Below are 11,321 nucleotides of genomic sequence, written 5' to 3'. Positions count from 1 at the left end.
TCCTCTATGCAACTCTCCTGCACGCTTCGTTCGTAATCGCAGGCCCTCCTGCAGAAAGAATGGAAATAATTACAGCTGGTGTGAGTCTGCTGTTCTTTGTACTATTGCATAACAGGAACAAATACTATTCTCTCAGTTCCGTCTTGTTATCAGTGCTCGTTCAAAAATCAAAATACAGCTGGTTTTGTTTTATCATTTTTTTAAACTCTTCAGTGAGATAATAATTTAGATAGAATGCAATTACAGCATTTGATTTCTTCCCCCCCCCCTCCCATTCAGGTCAATTATTTCAATTTCTAAGGATGCATCATGTGGGTCTGCTCTTTGTTCCCGATCTGTGTCGCATTGTTCCTCAAGGATAAGTCAGGGAAAGGAGAATAAAACAGTGTAGTAGCAGCATTGCTCACTCTTGTTATCTTTTCCCGTTTATAGGTGACAGTGACTGACCCCATATATAAGAGTGGCTTTTCTGAGAACGTCCTACCTGACTCAGAATAATGGATATAAAAGACAGAAGACATCGCTCTCTGACGAGGGGCCGGTGTGGAAAGGAATGTCGCTATACAAGTTCTTCACTGGACAGTGAGGACTGCAGAGTACCAACTCAGAAGTCCTACAGCTCAAGCGAGACACTGAAGGCATATGATCATGACACCAGGATGCACTATGGCAATCGAGTTTCTGACCTGGTTCACAGGGAGTCGGATGAGTTTCCAAGACAAGGTTTGTTTCAAGTCAGAACTAGTTTCTTTTATAGTAATCCTCAGTAGAGGATTGTTAAAGTATACCCATCTCATAAGGACTTGAATGAAAGAACTGGAGGGGAATTAATGCCGTTTTACCATTCTTTCAACTGGTTTGTGTTAAATTAGGAACTTCTTTCTCTTTTTAGATGTCTGATAATGTTGGAATTCACTGTTTGCTAATGACGCAAACCAGGTTCCACTGTTCAAAACCTGATAAACACAAGTGCTAGTGAGCCTTACCTAGATGTTATATTTCTCATGGATCTCATGGTTACCCAGTATACTAACCTTGCATTCCATTTCCTAGGCTCATTTTAGAAATAGTAATGACATTTTCACCTAAACTTGTCTGCCTTTAGTGGAGTATCTGTACTGGAAAGGTAACTACAACATCGTTATGGTAAAACTCCATCATAAGGCCAACATGTATTCATTATTAATCAGGTGCCTCAGAATTCCTTTCCTGTTCTTAACTGCTGTGTAATTGAAATGTGGGAATGGGGATACTGTTTCCTTATTTTGTCACTGCTTACCCCTCACCGCATAAAAACTGGAAGGAGGAGACCCATCTAACTGCTTTTATAACTGACTATAACGCTTTATCGCAGCATTGAGAACCTAGACCTTTAAGCAAGGTGAAGTAATCTTTTATTTTATAAGATGTTCTTCACTTTAAATACTGTTACGACCAGTGAATTAATGAATTAACGGTCTAAATATTTTTAGTTGAAAAAAACCTGTGATTATGACTTAGCACTGTACACACACACACACACACTTTTACTCTCGTTCAGGTATTTACTTGTGTCAATAAATCAAAAATCGGTATGTTGAAGCAGTTAGTGAACTTGGCTTCTGAGAGCAGTGTTTAGTTATCAGCTTGACCAAATAGCCTGATTAAATGATTACTCAGTCAATAATTAGATATAGTTTTTAAAATAAATTACTTGGCTTAGTTTCAGTTGAAGAATCAGGTGTGGTTTATATCAAGGAAGATACAGGCAGTTTTGAGGCATAAATATATAGTCCTTTGTGCCGCTCTCAATGGAATGTGCATTATCTAGTACATCTTTAGTTGCTCAAACTGTACTGTTTTATATGTGTGCTTATTAACAGCATATGGTAGTTCTCTGCTACATGTTTCTAATATTGTGACTCAGGAAATTCTAAGTTATCGCACTTCTTTGTGGAGATCATTCAATGAAAGGTCATTTTTAATACTTGATTTCATGTCATGCAACTTACTCAAAGCATTCTGCTAGCACTCAGTGTCTGTCTTCACCTTTCAATCAAAATATCTGTTAATTAGCATCATTAATTAAAACCTTATCTAATCCCTTGTTTCTCTTGCATTTGTGTGCAGACATTTGGAAGTGTTTGCACTGTGCTTGGTCTATCAAACACCCAGTTCTATTTTCTGAGGTAATCTCTGTTCTTTTAGGTTCTTTCTTTGCGTATAGGTATTTACCTACAGATAATGCATCAAACTGCAACTAGATCGCATGAGCTACTGGAGCCGTTTTCACTATGGTTTGTTCAGCCTTTGTGTACAGGACTCATCTAAATATTACTTTTCCCTATCTGGATGATTGATGCTTCAGCTCAAGTACCTCATTTTAGTTTCCAGGTCATTATTTGGTATTTCATGAGGGTGTTCTCTTTCTCTTGATTACTGATTTGACAACTGTTCATCCTCCTCCTGCACTTAATGTGTTCCTATCTGCCCTCTTTATGAAGGGGAGTGCAAATTGTTGGTAACTAAATTGAAATGTTCCAAACAGGGTTTTTTATTATTATTATTACTTCCTTCTCATGCTAGTCTGTATTGCAGTGTCTAGATGAATAAAATCTATTTGACAGAACCAAAGTAAGTTTTTTTTTTTTGTTAAATAATATAGGCAGTAACTCCTTATTTTCCTGCTTTTGTGAATTTTAGAAATAAAATTTCTTTAGAAAATAAGTGTAAGATGATTCTTTGTATTTGAGAGCTCAATATCTTCCTGATTATGAAGTTCCTCTGCTGACATGAAATTTGAGATAATGTGGCAAGTAAATCTAGATTAAGACTTGGTACATGTTCTCACTTTATACATTAATATTTTATAGATTAAAGTGTGGTTCATTTAGTAGGAAATACTGTTTATTACGTGCCATTTCCAGCTGCAGACATCTACGAATTTATACATGTAAATTTATTCTGAGTTTGAGTGGGTGTTTTGATGGGATTAAATTCTGTAGGAAATAAAACGTGCTTAAAATAAATAGTCTTTAGAGAATGTTTTATTCTTATGTTATCAAAAAGCTTGACATATTTTTTAAAGCAGTTGTAGGTATTTTCCTCAATATTTTGTCTCTCCTGTTAGCAAAGCTATATGCATTTGACTTACTGAAAAATATCTGGTTTAACCATGGCACTGGAGCTACTCAAAGCAGTTGTTGTCAGCTGCTCCCTCATTGTATGTTACTCAGTTTTGAAAATCTGTTAAGCGTGAGACCAAGTTGTACTACTTCAGTTTTTGTTTATGATGGCTTGGCAGTGAGATGCTAATGACAAAAACTATATTCAGAGCTCAGAAGTCTGAAACAGTAGATCTTTGAAGGATAGATACCTCTCTAGGCTAGTGTGAATAAAGCATTTGATTGGAAAATTGAATGTTGGTGGCAGTTTAGCTCTGAGAACACAACTTTAAAACTTCATCATCAGTTGCACGTTTGGAAGTAAGCTTTTTGTGCTCATCACTGACAGATGCACCCACCGAAGAAAGCTCCTCTGTGTCACAGATGATACTTTCTGGGGTGGTATTTGGAGGTTTTGGTATAAAGGCGTGAAGGATGACATGGCTGTGTACTACCTGTCACACCTTAGTCTGGCATTACTTCTGCTGGGATTTTCCTAAGGCATTTGCCTGTAGTTTTTCTAAGTAATGGAATTCCCCTTTTAAAGTTTATTTTTAATGTATCAGTAAAGTATTTGTACAAAGTAACTCAGAATAGATTTAGTATTTTTGTTTCAAGCTTATTTCTGATTATCTTCGAAACAGATGTTCATATTCTTGGCTAAAATGAGAGGTACAATGCATGCTTGAGCTACTAAAGCGTCTTAGATTTTCCCTGATATAGATAGAAACGTATTTGTAACTCAGTACCTACACTGGATATTCATTAGTCAATCGATGTATAAAATGCAGTCCTTCAGTGGATCTGAGAGAGCGTTCAAACATTATGAGTTTTGTTTAAATTTGATGAGTTCTTTTGAATATTGTGTTTTAAGATTAATCAAAACTTTTCTACTTTCTGCTAGGATGTGTCAAAAGCTCGACGATAGTTCTGACATCTGTGAATATTTGGGATATTTTACAATCTGCTGGTAATACGTTCATTTCTCTATATGCCATGTATTTTTCCACCAAAGAGAACGAATTACTGAACTTTATCCTAGTTGGTTGGTTGGTTTTGGTTGTTTTTTTTTTGTTTGGGGGTTTTTTTCGGTTTTTTTTTGTTTTTTTTTTTTTAAAAAAAGTACCTTCTTTCTGGCTTCATCTGCTGACACAACATGGTGAAGGTCCATAAAGGCAAAAAATGAGGATTTTCAAAAACCTTTCTTTTAAAGAGGTTGCTTTGAAAGGCAACTTTTCTTCAAGTATGCTTTGTAACCAAATACTGCTTAAAAAAACACACAACAACTACTGAGTTGTTAAAGAGTTTTATATTTTATTTCAAAGGGGTAATTGCAAACCTTACTATTCCAGAGTTCCTCACTTGGCATTCACAGCTCATGGATTTTTTATTTCTGCCTGAGCCAAACGCCAGGCTTCAGCTGATGCAAAATTTATTAGCCAATTGTTCTACGGAATTGACTGCTTTCTCATTCTCAGGTCAGATCTAGTTTAGCAGTAAATCTCTGCTGTGAAATGTTAGAACAACTAGAGTATATTATTGAAGTTGTTAAAAATAAGTCTAAAAAACATAATCCATATTAAACCGGACCCAACAGTCTTCTGAAATATTTTGTGGGGTTTTTTTAACACAGATGAATTGCTTTATATATGTCACAGCGTTTCTTTTTGTATGGCAAGGTAATTTCAGGAAAGAACAGCAGCCAATACCTTTCTGTATGTCAACCCAAATTCAACTTTTTAGTCTTTTATACTTGAAAACATACTTTTTTTTAATGCTGTTTAACAGGTATGTTAACAGGAGTTAGAAAAAAGTAGTAAGAATGATTATTATAAATCCCTTATAATGTACCTTAATATTGTACACTATTTTTATTAACATCAAATAGAAAATTAAATTATCACAGTACAGTCCTCAGAGAAGGGGCACTTGGGAAGTGTAATACACTCTGTTTTCTTTCACATGAAGTTGTGTTACTGTGCCATACTGCTCATCATCTCTTGGGTGTTTCATGCTGTGTCTTTTCTACGTGTATATTGAATATGTTTCTTGAAGAAAAAAAGAAAAATATCAACATCCCCGCCCCAAACGCAAAGCAAAACCCAAACCAGTTTGATGAATCTACATTTTATTTTTTGCAGCCTACTCTAGGGCAACTCTGCTGGGAAAAACAAATATTATTTTCTCTTCTTGTTCTTCTTCACATCATAAACCTGTCACCAAATAATTTATTGGGACATGTTCGAAGAACCACACTACAGTAAGAACTTTTAATGAGAGTGATTAAGCTTGTTCAGATTTAAAGTTACTGTTGCTCAGATAGTCAGTGACTAGTGTTCTGCTGTGTAGAGGGGCTAGCTGCTGTTAGGAGTGCTCAGGCTGACTAGGCTTTGTCTCGCTGCTGGGATTCTCTGTAACACCAGGATGAGATTTTGGTCATCTTGTCCTCAAACATGAGTCATACTCAACTTTGAGGCTCGAGTTAGTCTATCCCTTCCAAATCCAACTGAGTTTTACTAATTGTAGTTTTAATATTTGTTTTCAGAACCTGTGACCTTTTGAAAATTAAATGTCCTACATATATATTTGGATTAAAGACACAAAATAAAACTTTTGCTTGTATTCTGATTAGAGTGGGAGCACATTCTTCGTTTGCCTGTGTTGTGTTAGGTTTTGAGTGGCATTCTGCAACATGTTGCTTTTCAGTGTATTGCAAACTTAACTAAACAAAATCTGAGGCAGGTGGCAGAGGCTTAGGGAGGAATCACTTAATGTGGAATCAGATGTAGGGTGGCTTGATTGGGAAAAAAGCCTCAAGGCAAATTTCCTATTATAACCGGTACGCATGTGGAACTTGCACTGCTGTTGAATCAAGATTTACTTTGGTTTTAATGGTTACCTAAGAGATACGCGATCCCAGTGTGAAATATTTATTAAGGTGAGACAACTGCATTCAGTTTCTCTTCTCTAGAAAGCATGGCATGAGTGAGAAATAAAAATTTTCATTTTAATTTATATACCTCATTTAAAAAAGCAAAGATGTTGAATAAAAACTCCCTCCCCAAGTCATAAAATATTATATGGTTCTTACTGTTAGGTGATTTAAAAACATGAAAGCATTTTTCATCTGTGCTTTCATCGATGTTGATACTGTTAATAAAGGAGCTATGTAGCAGCATTACTAGACTAGCAAATAAATAAAAGTACAAACCTTCATAGCACCCTTCCCCCACAATGCTTTTAGGAAAGAAAAATATAAGGAAGGCTAACCCAAAATCTAACACGCCTCCTCTCATTTTTACTCTAGGTTCAGTCAAGTGGCCTTTTGAGCTGTAACAGTAAGATCTGCTGCTAAATAGGAATTATACTAAAACTTTGTGTGTGTTAGGTCTGAGTCACGTAACGTAAAATCAGAAGGAAATAACTTTAGAAGTGGCTTTTCAGGGGAACCTCGTGGAATAGAGTCTCAGACTTTGGGATGCTTCTACGTCCCTATGGATAAATCACTTCCTCTTGCTCTTTTGTGGTTGGCTGGTTGGTTGGTATATTTTTACTTCTGAGCAGCAAGCTCCCTGATTCATAAATGGTAGTTTAAATCAGTTGTTCTGATAAACGCTTACTTCCCACTTCCCTTTCGTTCCTGTTGCATTCTTTGCTGGCGATTCACCATTTCATATCTTCATGCACTGTGACTTAATTTGCTGGGCATGGTTGGTTGCAGGACTTGCTGGAACTAACCACTGAGAAGTCAAACTGTCGAACTGGGCTTGTTGGGTGGAGGTGTAACTCTTGCTCTGTTACCTGTTTGTGTGTTTGAGCCAGCTTCTAGATGAGCATCTTGGCCTTTCAGAGCCCTTCTCTGAGAGAGCAGATGCTGACTGACGGGAGAAGTGTTCGGCCCAGCGATTTGGAGGTGGCCGTTGCAGTACAGCATGTTGAAGTATTTCAAATGTCGTTGTTATGGAGAGAATGTAATCAACTAGCAATCTAAATGCACAATGTGCTCAATTAAAGTATTACCGGGAATCTTGTTCTAGGTGAACATCATAAAGCTGATGTTGGAGTTTAATAAAATACTGTCTTCTGAAACTTGATATAGAGAAGCGATGATGCTGAGAGTGGACTCCAGTAATAATATGACTAGTGCTGAAAAACACGGTACTATTCTAATATTAATATGTATTTGTAGAATAAACAACAAACAACTGGACATAATATGCGAATTCTGTGTGCATGCACAGTTTCTCTCAGGGAATTTTTTTTTATTCCTGCCAGTTTCTCTCAAGTGATCGTTATTAAAAATCAGCATTTGTTTGCAGTTTAAATGAGAGAATCAGAATGCAGTAGTTTCTGAAGCAAATACTTAGGTATGTGTAGATCTATGCTTCTTTTTTTCTTAACAGTTATTTAGCTTTCAAAAAAAGCTTTTGCGTTTTTTATTGCTTCTGTACTGAACTCATCATTAGTTGATGATTAAGTTAAACTAGGTTCTGGTTTTTAAAACATTTACAAAGTTATAGGGACAGTATGTGAACTAGATACAAAAAGATAACTTTTATAAACTAGACATCAACTCGTGTAGTTAACACACACTGTGAATAAAAGAATTTTCTTAAAAACCGTAAGTCTAGTCTAGAATAGACTTAGTAACCATTTTTATGCAATACTGTTTCAAAAGCACCTCAAAATTAATCAAAATTATATTTCCTATATTTTATAGTTACAAATTTGGATAAAGCAAAAAGATCTTGTGCTTCAAAATAGAGTAGTGTTTGCTTGCCTTATAGTGCGAGGGCCTAACGGAATGTTGAAGAAAACCTGTTGTCTGTGTAGTTTTTTTCTCCTCATCCCTTTACTTGGTTGTGTAATAGAAGTTTAAGACTTTGCGTACATGAAATAATAATTTTTGATCCTATAAATCCTTCTCCATTTTCTCATTACACACACAGGCACACACTCCTCTAAGAGGTTTGTAATATTTAGGCACATCCATGTGGGTGCTCTTTCTTATATTAAAATCCATCATAAAAGGAAATAAGGTACTCCGAGGAGATGGAATAATATGTTTGTTTTTAAAATAAGATAAATTAAATGAAAATACTTATTACTTGATTGATCCTACTAACAAGAATGGCTAACCGAATTCGGCAAATATTGCCCCTTCTCTGGGTTCGTGTTTTCAGAACGACCTGCAGTTGAACATAGATATTTTGTAGGGTGTGTTTTCCAGCAAGAAGAGTTTGGAACAGAGGCTGATTGCTTCTGAGTGTTCTCAAACTGATGCAAGGAAGATAGTCAGGTGCTTTTCTAGTACACCTATTGCCATGAAAATCTCAGATTTAAAAAGCTTTTACACTTGATCTGGGTTTGAATTGGGCATCTTTGTCTCTGCATCCTAGGCACGTACCAGAAAATTAGTCTTTAGAAGTCAGGTAGTCCAGAATTTGCATTAGTGAGTACTGTTTTGTTTCTACTGTGGGCCTTGGAACCCCTGTAAAGATATTTTTCTGACTAAGAGAAATTAGACCATTTGCTTCTCCTCCTCCTTTCTCATAACACAGGAAGAAAGAAATATTTAAATAAAACAAATATCCTTCAATTTTACACTGACAGAAGACATTTATTTTGGATTATATGTTGTTGAACTCTCTGATACCAGATGTTTCTATGGTCCACGTGTTCAGAAAAATAAGGAAAGGATTAGACATTTGTGTGTTTTTGGAGTCTGTGGAGGATGGGTTAAGCATCAGAGTGTATGCACTGCTCCAGTGCACCAGACAGTTTTCAGCCCAATGCGTTGGGAACAGATTTTAGGTGTTTACTGTGTTTATTCTGTAATTGTCTTCTACACCTTATTTTTTTTTATGTTCTTTTGGAATATCTTACTGTTGTTGGGGACTAAATTCTAGACTCAGTGGGCAGCTGGTTGGGCTGTGATGATGCTTACTATGTTTGTATTTGTTTTCTTCTCCCTATTTGCTCTCCCTATGCCTCAAATGGATTATGTGATTTTTAGAAGCTATTCAAATATTGTGATTGAGCCCAAATAAACACAGTTTACTTAGTACGAAAAACATAAGGAAACTTTCAAACAAACAAACAAAACAACCACCCAAACATTATTTTCTTCCTCAGAGAACCACGCATGTTTTGCACTCGGGTGGAAGTGCTGATGACCTATGTAGGACCTGTATAGACTTACAGCCTATATATGGGCATCAAAATGAGTAGAAAAGAAAACAAGAAGCAAGTATAACTGGGTAAGCAAGGCCCAGCATTTTGGATTTGTTCTTTTTGTTTTATATTCTTTGTCTCTGGATTCAGAGTTTAAGGTCAGAAGTTCTACCAGTTATCTTGTTTGGCCTGCTCTCCAGTTGCTCATTAATTTTCATCAGATTATTTCTACATTGATCCCAGTAATCTGTCCTGGAATGAAGCACATTCTGGGGTCTTGAAAACATCCATAAGGCAGGAAATCCATCATTTCCACTGGCGGGCAGCATCTGTTGGAAGCCATCCTCCACATTAAAAGCAGATGCCAGCTTCTCTTCGGACTTTGGAAACTGGTTTCACTTGCTAGCCATTAGGTCAGGTGATGCACTTTCTGTTTTATTGGCACACCAATAATACTCAGTGTTTTTTCTGTACAGATTCGGTTAGATGCTGCAGTTAAGCCAGTTGTCTTTTCTATGAGCCCTCTCTGTGCCGGTAGAGCTCTTCAAGCATCTGCCTGTGTAGTATCGTCTTCTGTCATGAATTCAGATGTATTACTCATTTCTAAGCTCTTTCTGAACTTTTAATTTTTCTCTAAAGGAAGCAAATGCACCATAGCAATGCCATATGTACCTCAGTGACATGGATAAAGACACGTTGAAGAGGCAGTGACATGTGTAAAGGTAGCAGCCCATTCATACGACTTTCATGTTTGTAAATCTAAGCTTCAAATTAGCTTTTTCTCGTAGCAGGCAGTTCCTTTTGAGCTGCTGGTCCTTCGAGGTTCCCTTCCCCCCCCCCCCCCCCCCCCCCCAGAGTCTAGATAGCTGACTAGATGAAATAGCATGCAGATATTTTCATATATTGCAATTTTTTTTTTATATGAGTGCTTAGCTGGAAGTGTCTTACAGTGAATACCAAAGTACATGTCTGTGAATGTAGACCATATTGGAAACAGAGATTTACTGTCCCGGAGTGTAATGCTTACTCAGCCATCTGATGAGATTTGAGCACTAAACAGTTTGAGAGGGATGCATAAAGCTGTTTTATTACAAGATGCTGTTATGAATTGTAGCAGCTTTCCTTATGGTATACTGCTGTTGCCAAACAAGTTGCATGAATGTAAGCAGTTTTATTTGTAATTACTTGCTTACATTTCCTTAGAATATTTGTGTTATAGCTGTTTGTAATTCCTCCTCCTCTGCTGGTGGCAATCCCTACATCCTGTTCAATTCAGAATCAAAAGGTAGCTTTTGAGAGTGTTTGGAGAAAAGCCTCTCTTAGGAATGCTGTTTCTTACATATGATACAGAATGCATCTTAGATGCTTGTATGTGTGTGTGATAGAACCTTGTTGAAATGGATGCAGAAAGCTTATTCAGGAAAACTCAGGAAACCAATTCTCCAGTTCTTCTTAATGCGGTGAAAAGTAAAGTAAGAGATTTTATTTTAGCTGAATAGGAGCACGTCCAGAAAATGGAGAGAGGAGTTACCTCCCTAAAGAAATATTAGGAAAAACACAGTAGCTAGGAACACAGGTATTTTCTAAACTTTGGTCAAAAACTGGGTGTTATACACTGAATTTGACACTTGAAAATGTTCTTGGCATAATACTAAAAGCAGTGCTGGTTGTCTTACGATTCTGTTCTCCGAGCTCTGTTTAAGTGCTGTTGCGTTAGATGATGCTAGTAAGCTGTTTTCCTTACAACAATCAAATGTTTTCACAGTCATTACCGTCACAAAGGTGAAAATCTCATGAAGTAAGATACTTGCTTGAAGGAGATAACAAGCAAAGAACAGAAATATCTCTTCAGTGGAGTTTGTCTGCGGTAATTTTGAAAGTCAAACTTTGGTCTTCTGTTGGTTACCATGCAAGATGCTGTTTCAGCTTAATAAAAATTTTACTTGGAAGATCTTATCCATCCTGTTTATTTCTTGCATTGCCTCCTTTATTCAGGTTATCAGC

The 11,321-nt window shown here is 36.6% G+C and overlaps 1 protein-coding gene across 2 annotated transcripts in view; it reads left to right on the top strand.

The window, feature by feature from the left end:
* Positions 1–497: 497 nt before the first annotated feature.
* Positions 498–11,321, top strand: part of TENM2 (teneurin transmembrane protein 2) — a 514,050-nt gene continuing 503,226 nt past the window's right edge. For both annotated transcript variants that reach the window (XM_086758660.1, XM_086758659.1), the window contains exon 1: positions 498–723. In XM_086758660.1, the coding sequence (XP_086614786.1) occupies positions 498–723 (226 nt within the window). The remainder of the gene's footprint in view (positions 724–11,321) is intronic.

Source organism: Chlamydotis macqueenii, chromosome 14, assembly GCF_036417535.1.
Source record: "Chlamydotis macqueenii isolate bChlMac1 chromosome 14, bChlMac1.mat, whole genome shotgun sequence".
NCBI classification, from domain to species: Eukaryota; Metazoa; Chordata; class Aves; order Otidiformes; family Otididae; genus Chlamydotis; species Chlamydotis macqueenii.
Note: the sequence above shows the minus strand (reverse complement) of the source record. Positions and strands in the feature narration are given on the sequence as shown.